Source organism: Camellia sinensis, chromosome 2 (assembly GCF_055761805.1).
Source record: "Camellia sinensis isolate YWXY chromosome 2, ASM5576180v1, whole genome shotgun sequence".
Taxonomy (NCBI): Eukaryota; Viridiplantae; Streptophyta; class Magnoliopsida; order Ericales; family Theaceae; genus Camellia; species Camellia sinensis.
In genome coordinates this window covers 166,443,764-166,468,608 of record NC_138962.1, presented here as the reverse complement: position 1 = coordinate 166,468,608, position 24,845 = coordinate 166,443,764, and the positions used below count along the sequence as shown (strand labels likewise).

General features: G+C 32.9%; 1 protein-coding gene across 1 annotated transcript; it reads right to left on the bottom strand.

Moving 5' to 3' along the window:
- Positions 1–13,932: 13,932 nt before the first annotated feature.
- On the bottom strand, positions 13,933–23,051 carry LOC114270559 (protein EMSY-LIKE 3). The gene is made up of 10 exons (XM_028212082.2): positions 22,485–23,051; positions 20,172–20,383; positions 19,970–20,079; positions 19,613–19,865; positions 19,308–19,529; positions 19,160–19,228; positions 15,516–15,758; positions 15,367–15,435; positions 15,189–15,252; positions 13,933–14,330 (listed from the first exon to the last, which is right to left on the bottom strand). The coding sequence occupies exons 1-10, from the start codon at positions 22,510–22,512 to the stop codon at positions 14,293–14,295; spliced, it is 1,308 nt and encodes a 435-aa protein (XP_028067883.2). The 5' UTR covers positions 22,513–23,051; the 3' UTR covers positions 13,933–14,292.
- Positions 23,052–24,845: the final 1,794 nt, after the last annotated feature.

Below are 24,845 nucleotides of genomic sequence, written 5' to 3'. Positions count from 1 at the left end.
GTTTTTTAGTTTGAGTTTGAGTTTGTGATTTTGATTTTGTTTGTGATATTATTGTTATTATGTTGTTTCTGCGATTGAATTTGTATTTTGATCATGATATTGAAAGTTTTGAGATATGTATATGTAATGATTATTAGATTTTTTTTTTTTTGGTTACGAAATTGTTTTGGTTGAACGCAGGTGCTGGTTTGTAATTTTCTACAGTGATAATTTTATCACTGAGTCGTTTGAGGGTGTTATTGGATTAACTTTTTCAACACTGATAAATTTATCAGTGAATATAGGAATAGGAGATGAAAAAGTTACATAATATAATGGTAAGATTCAAATCGAGTTACCATGCCCAATAAGTGTAAGCCTTATTCACTGTTCATGCTCTTGGTCTTTAGTAGTGTTAATTGTTAAATTTATCACTGTTGGTTTTTGGATGTGTTTGAGTTTGTTGATAATTTTATCACTGTATTAGATTTTGTTTTAGGTTGTTTGAGTTGTTTGCTGAAATATAATTGTTGTTTGTTGTAGGATTTATAGTGATGGAAAATTCTTTGTTTCTTATGTGCAAGTTTAGAGGTGTGACATTGGTTATCAAGTATAATGATGGATTTAATTTCAAGGATTTAGTATATAAATTGTGTGCAAAATAGAGTGAGTTAGTTGGTAGTTCTTTGAATATATCGTATTCAATGCCTGGACATTCTTGTTATGGTCTACAAAGTGAAGATGATTTGAAGGTAATGGTTGGACTCGCATTTTCTTGTGATATTCATCGTATTGATGTTTTGGTTAAGTGTTGTTCTTTGGGTGAAGGTTATATGATTTGTGATGATGAAGCTGGTAGTAGTAATAGTGTTGTTTGTGAAACTAATTTTTTGTCTTTATTTTATTGAAATCAACGGAAACCTTTGCTCTTCGATAGGTGGGTTAATTGTATAAAAGGAGTGGGTCAAAGGTTTGCTCAAGAAGTCGTTGAATTTCGAGATGCGTTGTCAAAGTATTCTATTCATTCTGGTTTTGATTTTGATTTTGATTTTGTTAAGAATGACAAGGATCGTGTCACTATTCATTATAAGAGAAGGGCTGATTTAGGATGTTTATGGAGCGTGCATGCTAGAGTGGAAAATTCTAGTAAAGCTTTTGTTATTAAACAATTTGATGATGTTCATATGTGTGGATCTTCTTTTCGTACAATTAAACATACTAGGATGGCTTCGAGTATGATTGGTGGGCTAATTTCAAGTGAGGTTCGTAATAAGGCTTTGACATCGGTTAGTGAGGGGGTTTGTGATTTCAAGGACTATTATGGAGCAGAAGTTTCTTATCGGCGAGCTTGGATGGGTGTTGAAAAAAATAAGGAATGTTGTTTTTGGTGACTATTCATCTTTATTTGACGATCTTCGTTGGTATGTTGATGCCGCTAATGATTGTAATCCGGGAGTGTTTTTGATATGAAATTTGATATTGATAGTAAAGGAAGACATTTCAAATGCTTGTTTTTCGCTTTTGAGGCATGTATTCATGGTTTCAAGTATTGTCGGCCTGTGTTGATACTTGATGAAACTTTCTTGAAAGGAAGACACAAAGGTTGTTTATTGGCTGCTACGGCAAAAGACAGTAACCAAGGTATATTCTGTGTCTATTTGTTATTATCATTAAAACAATGATAATTTTATCATTTTTGTTACTGGAGAGTGTTGATTATTGAGTATGGTCAATCAATTAGTGATAAATTTATGCTGTATACTTTTATATACTGTATACTTTCGTTAATTTTTTATATTTATACAGTGATAAATTTATTATGCATTGATTCTATATGTTGTATGTTGCAATTGAATTGTTGTAGTAATACAGTGATAAAGTTATCTATGGTTGGTGCTATATGTTATATACTTTGCGTTTTGCTTTTGTTTTGTAATCTTTTTTATTTGTTATGAATAATGTGTATATATTTTATTTGTAGGTTTATATTCGTTATGTTTTTCCATTGTTGATAGTGAACGTTATGACAATTGGCATTGGTTCTTGTCAAAGTTATTTGTTATTTTGACTCTGGGAAGGGATATTGCGTTTGTTACTGATCGGCATGGAGGTTTGCTGAAAGCTTTAGCTGAGGTCCTTCCGTTTTCTTCTCATTCTTTTTGTCTAATGTATTTGAAGACAAACTTGAAGACTTATTTGTTAATGAAGAGTCGCGAATCTAAACAGTATTTGCTCACTCTTTTTAGTAGATGTGCATATGCTCCTACTATTGAGTTGTTTAATGAGCTATTTGAAGAATTTAAGAGTCGTTGTGGTCGTAGTGTTTAGAAGTTTTTTGAGGATTTACCTAATGAGTATTGGTGTAACGCTTATTTTCAAAGCAAGATGTATGGTGAAATGTGCACAAATGCTGCGGAATCTTTTGGATTAGGGATAAGCGCCATTTGTTTTCAACTAATCTTGTTGATGCTATACGGGTGAGACTAATGGAGCAATTTTCAAAAAGGAGAGAAGTTGGAAATAAGTGGAATCGTATTGTTTGTCCTTTTGCAGAGAAAAAATTGGAAGAAGCTTTTAATGATACAAAGGCATGGATAGTTAAGAAATGTAGCGATGATGTTCACATTCTAACAACTAAATGAATCAATGTTTCCTTTTTGTTACACTATAACAAGCAAATAAGCAAAATGTTTTCTTTTCTTCCAGATCTGTTGGTTAGTGTAACAAACAAACAAGCAAAATGTTTTCTTTTCTTCCAGATCTGTTGATTATTGCGGAGGCAAGTCATCAATGTTTTCATCAACTATTTATTATTGAGTAGTTTGTTGGTCAGTCAAGAAGATAGTTAATATATCGGCTCTCAATTGATTGCATTCTTCCTTGGAAAAAGTAGACATTATGTTGTTACTGGAAACATATTGCCTCATGATATAGCAAACAATGATTCCACAATCAAGCCTGCAAAAACATTTTGAAAACAAAATATTATAATTTGGTTTCGTTACATTTTTTTTTATGAGAGTGTTTTGTTATTGATCAACTTACGAAGTGTCTTCTTATTGTGAGCTGTTGATGACTCTCTCTGTCTCTTGTTAAAATTTATCAGGGGCAATGAGAGTTGGCTTCTCTTCCTTTATGTACTTGTCAACAATCTTTCTCTACAACATATAGATTTGTATAATTGTTCTATTAGAAAGTCAGTTGAAACAATTAATGAGAAACCATGGATTTAAAGAATGATAAAATATATCACTGTATAAATTTTTGATGTATAATTGAGCATGCATCAGGATTGATATATTGGATTAATGGTAAGTTTGATAGTGAAAACATTTTTACCACTTCATTTGCGGTATTGAAGTATGGATCTTTACACATTGCACCCCTTAGTCTCATGGAATTGTAGAATTTCCATGAACCTTCTTCAATGTCAAGAACAAGTATTGTTCAATGAAAATTTTGGTGGATTGGGAAAAGAAGGTATATTCGTTTCATGGTTTCAAGCATCAACCTGTTCAGCATTTTCTTTGTTGCTTCCTTATCTTTTGTTGTCAACAAGTGCTAACTAATATAAATAAAAAAATAATGTTAATTTAAGCTTTTTCAAATTGAGTAGGTGGCAAGTATGCAATTTATAGTGATAAATTGAAATACTTGTATTATAATACTTTGTTTTTAACTTAATTAAGCAAACAAAGTATTATAAAATCACAATAATGAACTCAACTACACAACATAAACATAAAGGGTTAAATAATTTGCTACCACAAAATTAAGCAAATTTATCACTGTGATCAAAATTTTATCACTCCATATCAAAATTTATCACTGCATTGCAAAATTCATTACTCAGTTAAGCAAACAGAGGTTATACATTAATAAAACTTATTTCTTGAATAATTTCCTAGCATAGATGAGATGCCGTGTAGATCACAAAGAATTTTTTCATTAAACAATACATAAATATCTGAAAAAAATGACAAATACTATGTATTACTTACATGGCAACTTGAAATGAATATGAATGATGTTGTTTCTTGTTTTTGTGCAAGCAAGTGTTCTACATATGCGTCTATTACCTGTGTTGAAAACAAAAAATAAAACAAGGAATTAATATAAATCAAAAACTAAAATGTTATTTTAATGAGTTACAAATTCAATTTACAATGCCTGCCAAATCTTCACCCTTCAATATTTTGTCAATGTCATTTAAATAGACATAGGTTGCATGGTCAAGTCCTTTTGTCAATGTTATAGCAAATTTTATTACTAAATTAAGCAAAGTAAGCAAATCTGTCATTGTATAACAAATTTTATCATTGAATTAGCAAAAGTAAGCAAATCCATCATTAGCAAATGAACATGAAGATGTGATCATTATGAAGTTGAATATCACTGATAAATTAATACTATATGTATACATTGAAAATAGCTTCAAGTTGAATTTTATCACTTAATTATAGTTATGAAAGAAGAAGGGAAGCAAATTCATCATTATAACAAATTTTATCACTCAATTAGGCAAATTAAGCAAATCTGTCATTGTTATAATAATTTTTATCACTGAATTAGGTAAAGTAAGGAAATTCGTCATTGTATAGCAAATGTTATCACTCAATTCGGAAAATTAAGCAAATCTATTATTCTTATTGCAAATTTTATCACTAAATTAGGCAAAGTAAGCAAATCTGTCATTGTATAGCAAATTTTATCACTGAATTAGCAAAAGTAAACAAATCCATCATTATATAGAAAATGAATATAAAGATATGATTATTATGAAGTTGAATATCATTGATAAATTAATACTGTATGATACACATTGAAAATAGCTTCACGTCGAATTTTATCACTTAATTATAGTTATGAAAAAAGAAGGGAAGATGAGTACGACTCACATTTGATTGACATGTTTGTTGAAGATGAACTAAACAGGTAGAGTAGATGTCCGAATCGAAATATAGATCGAAACAGTGGAAGATTTGTTGGGGATCTGTTCAGAATCGCTATGAAAACAATTGCCGATTTCTTTGGAAACAATGGGAGATTCGTCGAAAATCTCTTCGTTTGTTTCGATTTCCAAATCGAAAATCGCTTCAGAATGGTTTCCAAATCTTCACAGGTTCGTCTGCAATAGAACCCTTGAAAAGGCGCATGTGTGTCACGCGCGCAGGAGAGAGCTCGTGATGGCTTCTTTGCTTCACACGTGTGGTGTGATATGGAGGGGTAAAATTGGAAATGGAAATAGGACAAGACTTGACTAGTATTAACCTATTTCCATGAGACCGGCTGATAAGTCCCCTTTTAATAAAAGGTTAAAACCTCTCTTAAAGTTTAGTTTTCAATTACACTAACTTCCTTTGAGGTTTAATAAAATTGTAGAAGCCTCCCTTGAGGTTTTATTTTTTATTAATATTTTCTTTTCTTATGTTACTTTATCGTAAAAAGTATAATAGAAAAAGTTAACATTATTAAATAGTTTAATTATATTTTTAATTTACCTTTTAAAATTGTGTTCAATTAGAAAGCACTACAAGAAAATACACCTTTGGCGACTAAATTTTTAGTCGCCAAAGGTCCGATTTTAGTCGCCAAATGTCAAAATTTCACTTTTCCCGACAAAAAAGTTTAGTCGCCCGTGTTGTCGCCAATAAACGGTCGCGAATGCCTTTGGCGGCTAAAACAATGTTAGTCGCCAATATATATGTCTTCAGCGACTAAATATTTCGTCGCCAATAGTCAATTTCTGTATTGGAAATTATACCTTTGCCGACTAAACTTTTAGTCGCCAATAGTTCATTTTTATTTTATTATTAATACCTTTGGCGACCATTCACTTTAGTCGCTGAAAGTATTTTCAGAAAAAAAAAAAATTTCGCCTCCGTTGCTCCCAACAGGTTTCGAACTTGCGACGTCCCTTTGCACACGCCAAACCCTTTGCACAACACTCCCTCCACTATGCCAGTACATCATCACATGATCATATATGCAATATATATTATTTATATACTATATTAACCGCAATTAATACAAAATAATATTTATAAATATAATTTTTTTAATTCAATATAATTTTTGTCAAAAAATAAATTATTTAATAAAAAAAAATTAGGCGACTTTTGGCGACTAAAACCATTTTTTAGTCGCTAATTGTATTATTTTGGGCTACTAATTATTTATTTGTTGTTAAAAAAACAAGTTCTCAATTAAAAATCAGCACTTTTGGCGACTAAACAGAAATTTCGTCGCCAAAACCACTACTTTCGGCGACTAAAATGGATTTTCGTCGGCAAAACCTCCACTTTCAGTCACTAAATTGCTTTTAGTCGGCAAAACTGCTATAATCAGCGACTAAACCTGTTTTTAGTCGCCAAAACCCTACCTTTTCGCTACTAAATTATTTTAGCCGCTAAAAACCGTGACTTTTGGCTACTAAACAAACTTTAGTCGCTGAAAACCGTATATTAGGCGACAAAACTTCCTTTTAGTCGCTAAAAACACGCTGTTCGGCGACTAAACCCTTTTAGTCGCTAAAAACCTGCTTTTCGGCGACTAATTTCATTTTAGTCGCCATTTCATGCACTTTCAGCGACGAATTTTTTTTTTTTAGTCGCCGTTTGTGTTTTTTGTTGTAGTGAAGAAATAATATATATATAATTTCTATTGGGGGCTTTGGATAAATGAGGCATACATAATCAACAATAACTACAAGAATAACAAAGACAATAATAAGAATTTTTATTTTATTTTATTTTATTTATTTTTGTAATTGGACTTCATTTTAAAGCGTAAAAATAGAAATGTAACTAAATTATTTAATGATGTCAAGATTTTTTTTGTTATTTATTTATCTTTTTACGATGCTAGGGAATTTTTAATAAATGAGGCACACACAATCAATAGTAATTGAAGGCATAATAAAGAAAGAAAATAAAAATTATAAATATTTTTATTTATTTGTAATTGCACACAGTGAGTAAATTAAAAATACAATTAAACTATCTAATGATGTCAGCATTTTTTGCTAGTTTTTACGATAAAGTAGCACAAAAAATAATTTATAATAAAAGCTAAACCTCAAGGCAGGTTCCTGTCACTTTAAAACCTTGAGGAAGGTTTTTACAATTTCATTAAACATCAGGGGAGGTCAGTGCATTTGAAAACTAAACTTTAATGAAGGTTTCTGTCATTTCAGAAACCTTAGGGGAGGTTTCTACATTTCATTAAATCTCAAAAGAGGTCTGTGTAACTAAAAGCTAGACCTCAAGAGAGGTTTAAGTCATTTCAAAAACCTTAGTGGAGTTTTCTGCAATTTTACCAAAACTCAAGGGAGGTCATTGTAGTTCACCTCTTTTTTTTTTTCTTTTTTTTTCAAGTCACAAAATTATTTTTCTCCCTCCCTATCTCTCCGTATTTTGTACATGCGGTAACTTTAAGGAATTGACTTAGTGGGTGTAATTTGGGGTGTGCTCGTTCGAATTATATGCATTTCGATTAATCCCGAGATTCACGCGCTGAACGAGTCGAGCCGAACTTTGTTATGGTCGAGTTTAGTTCTTTTGTTTATTAAGTTTAAATTCGACTCGAAACTATAATGAAGTATTATTATTATTTATATTGTTTAAATATATAAATAATATATTTATATATTATTTAATAAAAAATTAAATAAAAATATTATTTATATTATTTTAACATATAAATAATATAATTATGATATTATTTATACATACTTTTTATTAATTAATATATAAATAATATATTTATTTTATAATTTAAATAAAGATAAACAAGTCGAACTTGACGAACCAAACTTATTTGAGTTCGAACTTGGCTCATTTACAGAAACGAACCTAAAATTCTAACTCGAACTCGTTCATTTACTCAACAAACTAAACTAAGATGATTCAGACTCTTAACAAGTCGAGTCGAGCTCACAAATAACTGGATTTGTTTGCAGCTATAATCACAATATATAATTTGAAGCTAACATCCCAATCTCTTCCAAATGCTCGTCAAAATGAGTTTTGCTTTATAAACTTCATATATGTACACTTTTATTTTATGACCAATTTGCCAACTTATGAGAATATATATTAATATTAAACCCCCACACGTGTTTGACTTTGCCTTGCAGGTGTAACACACTTGCCTTATCGTCTTATTGATCAACTCCACCACTTAATCTACAAAATTGCACCCAAGTTTTGTTTTGTTTTGTTTTGTTTTTTTTTTTTTTTGTTCAAGGGAGACACTTCTCCATGGGGCACAAAAAAAGCACTTCTTTCATTTTTCTTTTCGAACACATATTAATCTATAAATTTATGATCCAACCACAATCCAAATCTTCACCCATTAAACTAACAAGTATCTTCCTCTTCCTCAATTTCCACAAGTGGTGGAGCCAAGAAATTATATCGGGGGCACTAATTAATTATTATCTTGAAAATTTTTACAAAAATATTTCACATAAATTTTTACGATTGACTTCAACAAAAATAAATGTATATATATATATATATATATATTATTTGTAATTTGTATATCATGAACAATATAAAAAAAATTCATGGATATAAGTATTAAAATAAATTATATAATGATAAATTAATTTTTTATACAAAATTTTAGTAAAAATTTAATATAATAGTAATAGTACGTCATTATTGATATATGATATCACCAATTAATAGTAAAGAAACACATAGAGGATAAACCCTACATGTCAAATGTAACTAATAATTCAATAAATTCCATATCTTTATTGAGATTAATTATTATTTGTGTGTGTCAATTTCCGACCACACTGTCAATCAAACACTCAGTTGGAGAACACTGACAGAATAGATTAAGCCCGAACGACCTGTCACAAAAAGAAGAGATTTTGGGGGAGGTTCGTCCACCCGGGGCACTCCGACGATCAAGTCAGTTATCTCTCAAAGATAGCAAAAGTGCTTAACTCACTATTTAGAGCATAAAAAACATACCTTAGACCCATGAGGGTGCCTCTCTTTTATAGCCAACACAAACCTAGTCCCAAAAGAAGCCTAGTTTTAATGGACTTAGGATTACTGCTAATCTTGGACTCCCAATAGGATTGGGATAAACTCCCAATAGGATTGGGATAAACTCCCTAAGAGTTTTTTCTTTACCCAAACTGAAGTCATTTCTTATTTTAGGACTCTTGTCCCTTATCCGCTTATCCCGGATTCCGGTATCTTCGCAGATAACCTCGACCTAGCCGAGACGATCTCGGTGTCATGACCAGGACACGTGGCATCTCGGCTGGCACTTCGTTGACACCTCGGCCGGCACTTCGTTGACACCTCGGCCACGTGTTGTCATTCAAAAATTATGTCCCCACATTATTATATGTTAATAATGATAAATATCGCCATTATATTAAAATTTTCATAGATAATAATATGACTTATCGTAATATCTTTATTTTTAATAAAAAAAATCATTATTATTCTCATAATTTAAAATTGTCATTGATATTTCACTCTAAATAATATTTTATAATTTTTTTTATTGAAAATATTTTCTTTATGTTTGTAAAAAAAAAAAAAATTATTCCAAAACCCAAGAGGGCATGTGACTCCCTAGACCCACAGTGACTCCGCCACTAGTTGCCACACTACTTTGGAGGATAGCACTAGCCCATTAGACTCAAAACATTAAATATTTGTTTTTCCACAGCCCTTCTACAGCTCAAAAATGGCAAGGACAGCACAGCGCATCCCCACGAGTTACGATTTGCCCTCAAGTCACAAAAACTAGCTATTCAAAACATGGATGATCAAAAGGGAACATGAGTTGAAAGAAAATAGGAGATTACTGGGTCTAGGTTAGATCACTTGAGTTTATACAATAGCTAGAATTTATGTCCGATGCACATAAAAGGAGCTCTTTACGTAAATCTCAAGATTAATCAATATGCGCGTAATTTGAACACCCGATTGAACAAAATTTATTTTGTACGTGTGGTGGTGATGGACTACACTTGAATAAATCACTTTTATCTTGCAAATTCAATGTGGAGGGGTACTAGGTGGGTCCAAGAAAACCACTTTACAGATAAAAGTTTCTTTTCCACCAAAATGTTCAAAATGTCAACCTCCTCCTGGGCCTCAAAGCAGCAGCCCCCCAATTAATTGCCCAAATTTTGATTCTCTGGTCGCGAACGAGTGGAGCCCCGACCCGAACTATGTTAAGGTCGCGTTCAAGCTTTGTTAAGGACGAGATCAGTTCTTTTGTTTATTAAGGTCAAGTTTGGTATCTTTTAAAAAATTCGAAAAGTCAAAAAGTCACTATCTTATTTAAATCACATCATCTTATTTAAGTCACATCACATCACTTCTCTAACACATCACTTCAAACCCAACCCAAATCCAACCCATATTTCATAAAAAGTCAAAAAGTGCACTTATTTAGTCTTCCCAAACTTGACCTAAGTCTAAATTCAACTGGAAACTTGATAATAAATTATTATTATTATTATTTCTATTGTTTAAATATATAAATAATATATTTATATATTATATAACGATTTTGATTTAGATTCAACTCATTTGTTACTTTTGGATTCGAGAATTCATATACTTAACTGTTGTTCATCATCTTTCCATCATAACACTTGTTAAGTTTGGCTATTGAGAGTTTTGGTTGAATTTGAAACAAGTTTGGAAGTCAGTTTTTCAAATAATTGTTGCCCAGAATTCTACTTGTTCGTTCGAGCGATCATTTCTGCGCTTGAACGGTCTTTTACAGTTTACAAAACTACTGAGAGTTTGATATCTTCGCTCGAGCGGTCTTTCTTGCGCTCGAGTGATCATTCCTGCGCTTGAATGATCTTTTACAGTCTACAAAACTACTGAGAGTTTGATATCTTCGCTCGAGCGGTCTTTCTTGCGCTTGAGCGATCTTTTACAGGTCTGAACTACTAGGAGGGGGTCATTGTGCACTTGACCGGTGGTTTTGGTCGCTTGAGCAGTGTTACTTATTGTGTATGTTGCTCGAGCGACCATTCTTGCGCTTGAGCGGTTTGTGTGTATATCAATCCGAGAGGAAGCCATTTTCAGTCATTTTTTCATCTCTCACTCTCTCTAAACATTTCAAAACCCTAGATCTTCACTCTATCTCTTTAGTTCTTGAATTCTAACTCTAAATACTCTCAATCCGTGGGCTTTTTCACCTAATTCTTTGGAGTAAAATGTTGAGTACGTCGCGAGTTTCGTTTTAATCGGAGAAGTTAGTGTTTTCGACTCCGTCAAGTTCTACCCATTGTTTCTTCGTGTCTTCTACTTTGAGGAAGGATTTCTTTGACTCTTTTATATGATTTTTAGCTTAGTTAATTGTTCTTTGAAAAGGATATTGATTTAGGAAATTTTGGAAAAAAAAAAACTAGGATTAGGATTTGAAATCAAAAGGGTTTTCCAAATGAATTCTTGAAAATGGTTGTGGGAATGTATTTATGAGTGAGATATGTTAAAATTGTGGATATTTCTTCTTGAAATGGATTTTGTAAAACAAAGGGGGTTTTGCCCTAGATTTTTGGATATTTGGAATTGTGAAGGAAAATGGAAAATGATGTTGGGTATTGTGAAATTGGAACAATGTTTATGTTGATAATGATGGTGGAGTTGTATATGTAGTATCACTCCCATTGTAATTGATGAAATTGTATCTTTTAATTAGAATTATCTATTGAATAGAAATATTAATTTTGGATTATCGGTGGAGGATAGTTTTGATTGTTATAAACATTATATGAGGATTAGGTTGAATTGAAACTAATTTCTCATACATTATGCATTGAGCATCATTTTATATTGAACATTGTAAATGTTTTGATTTTTATTTTTAGAAAAAAAAGGATGAATATCGTGGTGAATCTGATTAGGGGATGGGATTGTGGTTTTATTATGTTGGCCTGTGTGTCCTTGGTAAAAGTCTAGAAACCTGCGCGGTTAGGTGCCGATCCTACCGGTTAGTACCGGTAAAATGACTTTGGTAGTGCTTGTATAGCCTATTGGTAGACATGTACCTAGAGATTCTAGTGTGTTGTATCCATTGCCTTGTTTTCTGTACAAAAGTATTATTTTCATGAATTGATATATAATTTGGCATTGCATTGTTTTGAGATTGGAAAATGAGAAATGTTTGACAAATGGCATGCATGTGCATTCATCTTATAATTTTGCTAAGATTCATATATTGTGCTAGAGTATCTCTACTGGGTTATGATTCACCCTATGTGGAAAACAATTTTCAGGTGTTAATGATATGCCTCCACCAAGAATGTAATGGGAAGACTTGGAGCTTAAAGTTTCATTTTTGGTTTCTTGATGTAATTATTTTGTTTAAGCCTAGTGCTTTACTTGTATTGAGTTTAAACTCATTTTGTTGTAACCAAACATCATCTTGGAAAGTTGTAGCCACTAAGGCATTTTATTACTCGATTTTATTTCTCTTTTTACTCTTGTATCAATGCCATATGCAATAAATTCAGAATTTAGGTTCGGTGAATATATATTGCATATGTCATCTCGTGTGATGATAAAATATATAATGAATAGAAGTAATGAGATTATTGATCAATTATAGCACTATTATGAGACGGGTTAACGTTAATTATTTCGGGGCGTTACATATTATTTAATAAAAAAATTAAATAAAATATTATTTTAACATATAAATAATATAATTATGGTATTATTTATACATACTTTATATTAATTAATATATAAATAATATATTTATTTTATAATTTAAATAAAGATAAACGAGTCGAACTTAACGAACCGAACTTATTCAAACTCTAACTTGGCTCATTTACTAAACGAACCTAAAATTCTAACTCGAACTAGTTTATTTACCCAACAAATTGAACTGAGCAGAGTGAGACTCTTAACAAGTTGAGCCGAGTCAGACCGAACTCACGAACAACTTGATTCGTTTACAACTCTACTCACAATATATAGTTTGGAGCCAACATCCCAATCTCTTCCCAAATGCTCCATCAAAATGAGTTTTGCTTCATAAACTTCATATATGTACACTTTTATTTTATGACCAATTTGCCAACTTATGAGAATATATATTAATATTAAACCCCCACACATGTTTGACTTTGCCTTGCAGGTGTAACACACTTGCCTTATTGTCTTATTGATCAACTCCACCACTTAATCTACAAAATTGCACCCAAGTTTTGTTTTGTTTTTTCGTTCAACAAGGGAGTCACTTCTCTATGGGGCACAAAAAAAGTCACTCCTTTCCTTTTTCTTTTCAAACACAATCTAAACATTTACCTATTAAACTAACAAGTATCTTCCTCTTCCTCAGTTGCCACACTACTTTGTAGGATAGCTCTATCTCAACAGACTCAAAACATTAATATTTGTTTTTCCACAGCCCTTATACAGCTCAAAAATGACAAAGACAGCACAGCTCATCCCCACAAGTTATGATTTACCCTCAAGTCACAAAAACTAGCTATTCAAAACATATATGATCAAAAGGGAACATGAAATGAAAGAAATAGGATAGAGAGATCACTGGGTCAAGGATTAGATCACTTGAGTTTATACAATAGCTAGAATTTATGTCCAGTTATCGTAGGAGAACCTTCCACCCAAAAAACACCATACTTCTATTGTGCGTGATTAAGAATCGCTCACATCACCTTCGCCAAAACCAAAACGGGGGCGAGGGGATTTAAATTTCATCAATTAATTCTGTTCTTTTTCCCAAAAGGGAAAAGGTTTATTGAGATGATCAAGATATCAATGACCTACAATCAGAGACAATTCTTTGCACAAACATCAATTAGCTCAATCACAACACTCTGTTAATTTGGTTTCCATCAAGGCTTTGCAGTCTCAATTTGATTTCAAGAACTAGACATGGGCGCACCTTTATGAATTACAAAACTATGGCCACAACAAAGAGCAAACACCAATAATTAGCCATAAAACAAAAAAGAAAATGAACTTTGTACATGACGACTAGATAAACACTAGAATAATTTTACACAAACATCAGCCTGTTAGTGAAGAAAACTACCACCCCAGCTAAAAATTGTCTACTCTAAAAAAACCAAACTAGAGCAATTCAAAAATACAATCAGAGGATGGCATTATACAACATAGACCTAGAATCAAACGGGACGTTCAACGTCTCACTCACTGTTCGTCAGATTCAAATGTGTCCAGTGCTGCATTTGACTGTCATTTGAACACCCCTCCCCTCCAGTCATTGTAATCAGTGCATCTGCTGTGTTCTAGTTTACATCAAAACCTCAATTCATTATTCCCGGTCCATGGGCAAGAAATGGCCACCCTCATCTGTTTCAAAACAGCAGGGAAAAAAGAAAAGAAAAATGCTATTAAAGCATGAAATCGGAAAAATTGAAAATTAACAGAATAATTATTGCAGTGTCCAACACGACTTACTGCTGAATTTTATTAACAGAGACATGAGTCAATATATAACCTCTCTCCCTCCCTCCCAATTAGGACTGTGCAAAATACCGCCTAATTCGCTAAAATCGCACCGATCTGCATCAATCCGCACCGCTCTAACCACTAACCGCAGTTTAAACTTTAAAATTTATAATCCGCCAACCGAACCGCTCCGCTCCGCTATAATTAATACATATATATTTTTTAACCTCCAATGAAATTTCAATGTAAAAATGAGTATAAGAGATTTAAGATATAAATTTATTACAAATTAGTAGTTATATATATGAAACATATTATGTAAAATTACTTTGGGTTATATATCTAAAAAATATTATACAAATTAGAGTTATATATTATGCAAATGTATGATAATTGGTTAGAATATTCTTCAATCTGCCAATCCGCAAAAAACCGCCCAAACCGCAATCTGCCAATCCGCCATTCGGTTTGTAATTTTACTCTCAAACCGCCCGAACCACACCGCGCACACCCCTACTCGCAATAGTAACAGTTAATTTTTTAGGATCTTGTGAAATGTCCTATACTCCTGACAACCCCGATCAAGATATTGAAATTTTCCATAAAAATGATAGGGCAAAGGTTACCCAAACTTTCTCATGAGATGCCCAGACTTACCTTGATTATGAAATATTACTAGTGCAAGTGAGACAATAAATTTTGAAGAACTATTTAAAACACATGGAACAAAGTATAGAAATATTTTAAAGAATTTTATACCACTTTCACCATCAGAAATATCTGCAAGCTGGGCAATTGCACCAACAAGTGCTTGTTCATGATCCTGCATTGCCCAAAAAAAAAAGAAAAAAAGAAAAAAAGATAACTCTTAACCTTGTTATGTGTATTGCTAACAAAGGAAAATCAATTCACCAAATTGCATGGTTGCATCGCTGACCTTTAGCATCTTCTTTGCTTTCTCAATTTCGAGCGGATCTGGATGACTAGCACCAAAGACCCTCTCCACCTATCATTAGACAATGAAAATAATTAAAAAAATATATAAACACATAAAGAGTGACATGAATCAAATTGCTTTCCACCGACCTCCTTAATTAGAGTGTCTGTGTGAAATATTTGAATTTCATCCGATCCCTTTTTTCCGATACCATTCTGTGATGGAGGAAAATCCTTCCTCAATTGGCTCTTCGTCAATCCCCTTCCTCTTCCTCCTGCTGGACCACCATCACGTCCACCAGATCTACCCATCACATGTCCTGGTCCACCATAACCCCCTGGACGAGAAATTCCAGGGTCTTCACCATCCCATTGAATATCTTCAGGAGAAATCTGCCATAACAAACAAAAAATGAAAAATTGAGCTCATTCGAATAATACAACCATAAGTAATGATATTAAAATAATAATAATAAAAAGTACATCAGTTCTTAACAAATAACAAGCCTAGTATGAGATATAAAATAAAATGCTTTTGATTAATCCATAAAAGCTGCAAGCAAGGAAATCTCCAACAGTTTTTTTTTTTTAGTTTTATTTTATTATTTTTAAAGATTAGTACTTAATCAAATGTGATATTCAAATGACACAGTTTTCTGAGCACTTCCACAATATGATTTGAGTCATGTCATTGAACATGTGGATAAATACTGGTGTCAAGTGTGTATGCCTCATTGCCTCAAATTCAACAGCCTTCATCTCAATTACTTTGGTGGTTCAATCCTCAACCCTGTAGTAATCCTCACCACCATTCAACCCTCTAGAGTCAAGTTCTCCATTAAATTCTTGGCAATTGAATCTAAACACAAGAAGATCCAACCAACATCTATACACATGGGTGAAAGAAGCATATAAACTTTTTTTACAAGGAAAAACATTTAATATCTATACCCAAAATACCTCCTTTCGTTCTTGAGTAGGGTGTGGTTTGGGTAAGAAATTGAGTGAAAGAAGGGTCTAGAGAATGAGGGTGTGCAATAAAACATTTATTACAGGGATGGGCAACTACTAACACTTAAAATTACTATTTCATTCCATCCATTGTCCGACTCAATCACTAAATAATAGATGCACCGTATGTCTTCCTCAGATGGTCGATCTAATGAAACACATTTATGATGATACCACAAATATGTAAAAGCTAAAACAATTTCCCAATTAATCCCATTGAATTGGCCCTGCAAAACAAGATCACAAACCCCGCAATTTGTGTGTTCAAAACATCACTGACAAATATCAATCCCATTGAATTGGCCCTGCAAATTAAGATCACAAACCCCTCAATTTGTGTGTGTTTAAAACATCACTGACAAACTTTATTAGTAAACATTTAGTTAAGAATCAATCAGTGTTTCATCAGTGACATGAGTATAATTTCCACAATACCATTTGTCCCCAAAACACTTCACTCACAGCATACATAGCAAACCTCTAAATTAGTTTCAGTTTGCAATACATCAATGACCCACACCATATTACTGGAAATATAATTAATGGTCACTTTGGCATGACATGAGTCACATTTTTTTTTTTTTTTGTTGAGTCACTTTATCATGAATTACACTAGTGGAACCATCAAAACCAGGACAGATGAAATATGTTTGAAACCAGCTAATCTAAAAGCATAAGTTTTCACAGAAGATTTTTCAATATGCTATGGGAGCAACAGAGAAGTCCTGTGTCAACACTCCTGGCTAATAATAATTTATTAGTTGTCCCACTCATGAGAGCTGAATGACGTAGCGTTTTGGTGAGATCATGGTGTACACACTAGGAAGACTGAAAAAGTATTTAAAGTGGAAATTTATGAAAATTGATCAATTTCAAGGCAGGCTTAGTTGGGGCATGGCTTGTGTTTTAGTTGTGACAGATTCCGAACTTCATTTTGATTTTTAAATCCTAATCAGTGTGTTTGGTTTGAGTTTTTTGAATTAAGTTATTTGAAAACTGAATTTTTTGGTTTTCGTGTTTTTTTGTTTTTAGTGAATATTTTTAAAATTTTAAACATTTTTTTACTTTTTTAGATGTACCTTACTTAAATGCATCTAAAAAGTAAAAAATTTGTGAAAAAACATTTTTAAAAATTAATAAATACATAAAAATAGAAAAAATGTACTGAATTCTTGTATTTTTTTTTGTATTTTTGGTATTTAGTGAATTTTTAAAAGGTTTTTTCCATTTTTTTTTTTACTTTTTAGGTATATTTATGTTAGGTATGTCTAAAAATTAAAAAAATTGCTCAAAATATTAAAAAAATTCAGTAAAAACAAAAAAACACGGAAAATAAGAAAGTAGAATTTTCTGTAAAGTGTTTTTGAAAAATGATAACCAAGCATATATTGCCACAAAGCTTTATATACCTCTTAAATTTCTATGAGTCAAGGGTAGTTTTGTTATTTTTGAATTTCTAAATGGATTGTAAAGTGGTCATCCATGGGTAATAGTTTGGATGAAGAAAGTTCTTGGGTGTCTTTTTGTATGAGTTTTAGAAGTCTCAACGGATATCACTAGTCAAAATCTCTTACACTGTATTGAAAAGAGGAAAAATGGATGGAGAGAGGGAGAGGAGAAGGGGAGAAACAAATTATTTTGTTTGTTAGGGAAACGAGAACAGTGAAGGAGAAGCAGGGTGGAGATATTCCAAGATTGATACGAAATAGAACTTCTAATACCATTTGATATAAGCAACAGATATTACAGATAAGCAGTGTCCACCACTTGTAAATTATCATGTTAAACAAAAATTCATGTTGAAAGGCAGTTAAGGGCAGGACTGCGATTGCGTCAAGAACACTTTTACTAAATTTTTTTCATTTACATGTAGAGCAACAGTCTTGTATTTTTTTTCTTGTAAGCAGTGCAAGCCAATTAAGAGGGGCATTTTTCAAATGTTTTAAGTTGTGCATATATATTTCATTTGCATTTCGGGTTAGCTTTTCTTGTTCTTGTATGTTATTTAACCTGACTTACAGTAGACAAATGAAAAGTTTCCAGTTTGTGCTTGAGAAGTTTACAGTCATCTGTAAATATAAGTGAGAACTGATTAAGGCCCTACATTTCGTGGTGATACTTCATTCATGAGTGAAAAATCATAACAAAATTCAAGGGTACTCTCCTCCCATTCTCTACTTGATGGGGATCAAGGAAGAAGATGTTTAAAGACCTATTTTAGGCGCAAGAGACATCTAGAGGAAGTCAAATAATACATTAGGAGATTTGATTTCTAATTTTATCTATTTCTCATTTTTCCTCTGTTTCCTTATTTGAGAACATATATATATGGGATTGTGTAAGGAAGATACTTTTAAATGAATGAATGTTTCAAGTGAATAGTTTCAAAAACCCTGGAGTGGTTCTTATGCAGCTTCATTTACGACACCATTGGTATCATAGCCTGAAACCGATCAGTCTGTTGCGCAAACCCAGCAAAATATAAAACAGGCTATCCTTTTCACAGTTCTCTACTCCCCCCCCTCCTCCCCTCCATTGCCCTTCTCTGTCTTTCCCATGTCTCCCTTCCTTTCCCACCACCCTCAACTGCCATAGACATCTTTGCTTTCCCCACCCAACCACATGGGGGTTATGTGGTTATTTTCAAATAATGTGGCGGCAATCCACACATAGGCCAAACCATGAGGGGATAAAGTGACATTTGCTCTATTTATTTATTTATTTTTTGAATTAGACAGGAAATAACCAATGTCACATTCATATTTAAGGATTCTGATATCTACCTCTGCAAGATTGACCCACTCCCATGTCTCATTTGCAGTACCAATATCATAAACAAGAGCATGCCGGCCCTGACAATGGTTCAGACAGATATCATCAGCACAAACTCGCAGAAAATTAAATTCGTAAGTCATGGAAAACCAACTATACCTCAACAGGATTGTAGTCAGTAATAACTGCTTCATAAAAATTATTGTCATCTGGCCACCTGGTCCTCACTTTCCTCCCAATTAAATTATCAAATGATGCTCCTTCAGCAGGTTCACTTGCAAGGGCACTAGAAGAAACCTGATTACCAAGTTGACCCCTTCCAGTTGGACCTGAGGAAGGGTACTTCATTCTCATTGACGATGCATTGGGCAACATCTGACCCTGTTAAGTAAAAAAAATAGAAGGAAAACATGAATACCAGAAATAGATGAAACAGAAGCTTCACAGCTAAATTTCTAACTCACAGGTTTATGCTTCTTGCCCTTGCCTCCCATAATAGGTCCTCGTTTTGCAGCTGAAGAAGATGGTTGGGTGGAAGGAGCCACCGTTTTTGGGTGGAAAGAAGAAGATGGCCCGCCAAATGATTGAGAAGGGACGGACTGATTCATCTTTTGTTTTTTCCGTGATGCTGAGACAGTGGGACTAGGCACTGGATCATGAACAGCTTGACCAGTACTAAGCATGCCAGGTTGAATCCCACCAGCCTGTCTCCACTCCCTAATGGCATTATCCAAATACAACCAATTAAAAGATAGAAGAGACCAAACCTTGAAAAAAAAATCAGACAAATGGGGCCACTTATGTTCATAACACTATCAGACCTTATCCTCCGGATGACATCATCAGCGTTAACCCTGCCTAGAAGCTCTCTATGTTCTTCATTTGATAATCTCAACTCTTTTCGGAGTTCAGTTATTAAACTTTCTTTCTCCTGAAGAAAATACATTTCATTGAGCAGTCATTTAAACCTGATCAAACAAATATAGAGATATTAGATCACACAAATAAAATGACAAGAAGTACCCAAGTTATGGCATCAGCTTGAGCTTTAAAGGCTCTTAGAACTGAACTGTATGCTTCTTGCTCCAGGTGGTGAATTTGGGCCTCCATATCAGTTTCACCATACATCCGAGGGTATGGGACAGAACCCATTACAGCAGATCTTCCATTCCCTGCAACGCGACCCCCTCTTGGAAGTCTACCTTGATGTGATGGAGGAAGATCGTCATCAGTTCCTGCATTTGATTCAGAATGAAAAATAAGATGAGACTTCAAATGTTCAAATGCAACACAAAGTTCACACCAAAAAGATCTAGCTAGCAAGCAATCCCAATTTCTGATATAGAACAAGACAGCAAAGCAAGCAGAAGAACGAATTAAATATGAAAATATTGTCTAATTCCATTATTACAAGTGAAGGGTGCAGTCACCTAAGCATCTAAAGATGGACACAAGTCATGGGTTGAATCCAGACTACTGGGATCGTTATGTGTATCTCTGATTTCAAACAGCTGAAGATATCCAACACAGACAATTCGACTGTGAATGACTTGTTCTTATTAAATTGTTTACTAATGCACATAACAACATTTATTGCCATATAAGCCTTCAAAATGGAGAAGTAGATACTATTGCAACAATTACAGACAATTACAGATGAACTGGTCTATAGATACATATTACAGCAAAAAGGGGAGGGGGAAAAGTTCATCTATGTTAATTTTTATGTTTCACACATCATAAAAATGCATTTGCCTTCTTCTTCTAATAATAAAATAAATAAATAAAGTGATTCATGTCAGTGCATAATATATGGACAATTTTTTTTTTTTTTTCCCCTTATTATATATGCCTTCCAATCTATGAAGCAACGACGCTACAAAACAGGTGTCGGACACAGGGACATGGCGGGGAAAAGTATGAGAAACACCTTTATTTATTTAATTTGTTTCCAAGGAACGCATCAGGAACACACCAACTAGCCCCCCCCCCCCCCCCCTCTTTTTTTTTAGTGTTTTTGATAGATATTATATGTTGAATATTTATTACTTTTTGATTAGATTTAAATAATTAATACATCATCCATAAAAATGGCATAAACGATAAGAGTTAAATTAAGAGTGGGGTTTTTTTAAATATTGAATTAACATTAGTTCTTGTTGATTTTGATTGTTGGTGGGTGTAATATTAATCTATACAACAAATAAAAATATATAAAAATAATTTTTTTATTGCCGTATTTTTTCTTTTGAAATCACCGTATCCATGTCCGTGCTTCCTTAGTTTCCAATCACTATTCTCACCATTTCACCACTAATTCCTACTAATGCAACATTTCTCGAACTTAGAGCATCTCCAACCCTTCACTATTTTTTTCATCTAATTTGATTCCAAAATTGAGTAAAAGGCTTGATTTCATATGAACCACTCCAGCCCTTTCATCAAAATCTTTTTAAAAATTTCCCTATTATCCCAAATTCCCCTTTTCATCAAATTGATGAAAAAAAAAAAAAAATCATCTCCAATGCTTTATTTTTCAAATTTCCATCAAATTCAAATTTGACTAAGGCTTCCATGCTTAAAAAAATCATCTCCAATGCTTTATTTTTCAAATTTTCATCAAATTCAAATTGATAAAATTCCCCTTCACTGTTTTTCTCCAATGCTTTATTTTTCAAATTTTCATCAAATTCAAATTTGACTAAGGCTTCCATGAATTCTCAACTTGATGAAAAAATATTTCTCCCTTGATTCAATAAACATTGCTCTTACAGGTCTTAAGTCAAGTTTTTGCAAAACTCATTTTAGTTGACTGTCTGCTTCAATTCTGTGAATCTTTTTGTCTGTTTTCTTGTTCTCAAGAAAGTGACACATCTTGAAGACATAATAACCAAATCAACTGATGTAATATACAAATCTCCTTGGCAACAGGAAAACGCCCCAAATTCAAAGCAAACACTTGAAGCATACACTCTCTAAAAATCCCCATATTGGCAAAGCAAAAAAGATAAAAAGAAGCCTTTTTAAAATTCTTTAAGCTCTCGTGATATACCAAAATAGTAAATTTCATATATACATCTACATAGTCGCCATGGCACAAAGGCAAGCCAGAGACACAGCCAGATACAGTCTAAAGAATCCAATTCTAAACTAAAAAGAAGAAATTGAAACACAACTCTGAGACGTAAAAGAATCACTCAAAATTGACAATGCTGAAAATAATTCAAACAAACCCAAACATTAATTCACGAATGAAATCACTACAAAACCCTAAATTCACCAAAATTGGGGACAAAGATTGAAACTTTTTTTTTCTTATCGATTGAGTGAACTCACCACTGCTGTCGTAGGGCTCGTAGTTCATAGCCAGTTTCGTAAACCCACAATCACTTTCAAGAATTGCAGGGAAACGAAACCCTAGATCTCACAGTGAGCACAAAAACTGAGAAACTTGATCGGAGAGACTTTCAAACTCGAAATCAGCTTCGAATGCAAAACCTAATATTTGTGCGAGTGTTTAATACAACGAATTCGACGAGAATCGACGAATTCTAGGGTTTTGGAGAGACGAATTACGGGGCGGCTTGATTCGTAGAGCATAGGATAGAGAGAGTTCATCAGCGATACTCATCAGTTGCGAAGCGCGGACTTGAAATTTTATTATAGAGCGCTTTGATTATTTTTGGTCGATAGTTGGGTTTGAGTTCCGCCACTTCTTGTTTCTGCGGATTCGGGGATGCTGCGCAGTCCGCGAAGCAGCGCATCAAAACGGCGCCGTTTTGATTCCAAGCAGATTTTAAAAATAATTTTTTTTTGACTAGCAAGAGTTTTGAGTATGAGACCTCCAAAAGGGAGGCACAAAAAGCCTAACTATTGAGTAACTACGTTCCACTATTATATCATGCTATTATATTACTCAAACAAACAATTAATATGTATGTATATATCCAAGTTGTGTTATCAAAAAAAAAAAAAAATTCTATATGCATATAAATCTAAGTAGGTGGATGTCACCATCTCACTTTTCTCAATTTCATAGTGAATGAAGAAATAATGTCCACCTATTTGGATTTATATTTTTTACTAGTGGATGACGGCACTCAATTCGATTTATATATATATATATATATATGCATATATTTACACCTATTCATTTAAACGAGAAGCAAAACAACAAAAAATGACTATTTCAAGAACAAATAATAAAATCTGTCAAATCAAGAACAAAAAAAAAAATTATCAAGTTATGCCAAAAACTACAATATATCCATCCAAAGCAACACTAAAAAAAAGTCCAAGGCTCAAACAAAATTCTATGAAGGCTAAAGAAAATATCATTATCTAATAATCATGAAAAATAAAATAAAATAAAATACTACATTTCAATTTTGTGGAGGAGGTTGTCAATAACTAATTTTTTTATTTATTTATAAAAGTTTCATTATCTAAGAATGACTCGCTACCTGTGGGATTGACCTCTCCTTCATTAAATGACATCCACTGGAAAAAAAAAATGAATAAGTGTGAGAAAATAATCAATTTATTTTTCATTAAAAACAAATTATATTACAAACTTAAGAAAATTGCATACTTGAGAAGTTTGCAGATTAAATGATATTTGTAAAGATAAAAGTGTAGACTATGGTTAACTTGATGAGCATGCAATGTTAGTATCATCATGCTTGAAAAGATTGTAACCATAATTCATCAATTGTGGTTAATAGGATATCCCAACATCCTAATTCATAAAATACCGTTAGAAGTAAGTATACTATTATAAGAAAATTTAAACACAAAAAATAAATTTAACATGTGAGTGGCATAAAGAAGAACTTTGAACATTTGAAGTGTCGCTTGATTGGCCAATTTTCTAAAAAGATTATAATATTTATCAATACAGTGCATGAGTCCAAAAAAAAAAAGAAAGAAAGTAGAATCAAGTAAAAAAAAAATAGAATCAAGTAGGTGCACAATACCTTACTAAGGCGGGTAGGTTGTGAAATAATTTTTGTCCTCTTATTAGCTTTTTCATGCCAAGGTTTTAATCTACTCTCACCCTTCTGTCCACCATCTTTTTTTTTTAAGCTCTTAACTCGTGCAAAGTTAGGATTAGAACTCATATCAATGTTGTTTCCACTACTGCAAGCGCCCAAACCATCAAATGATACTATCATTTTGTTCACTTTTGCACGCAATTCCTTAATCCCTTCATCAACCAATTGATAAGTAGCTTTATACACAGATGCCTGAGTTGCTAGCTTTACCATTCTAGGATAAAAATCCCTGTAACCTATCGATATCTCTGACTTGGGATCATTCTCATACACTTCAACTTTCTCTCCCTATATTTCACCACTATTGGCATCTAATCTCCATCAACCTAATATGTACCTCTCAGGAATCTCTATTACATTCATTCTATTAAGTGCTTTAATTGTATGACCACGTAAAAATCCCAAATTTTCAAACTTTTGACAAGTGCAATGATTTTTTTTTGACAAATTTTGTCTCATCTTAACTCATCAACTTCCATATTACCCTCCACAATATACTCTCTATCATCACCATACAAGCTAATCACATACCAAACTTCTCTTTCTAACTCATGGCATTGCGTCACTCGACAATAAAGAGATATGTCCAATTCATTATGAAATAAGTCAAAGATAAGAGGGGTGTACAAATTTGCAACTTGGT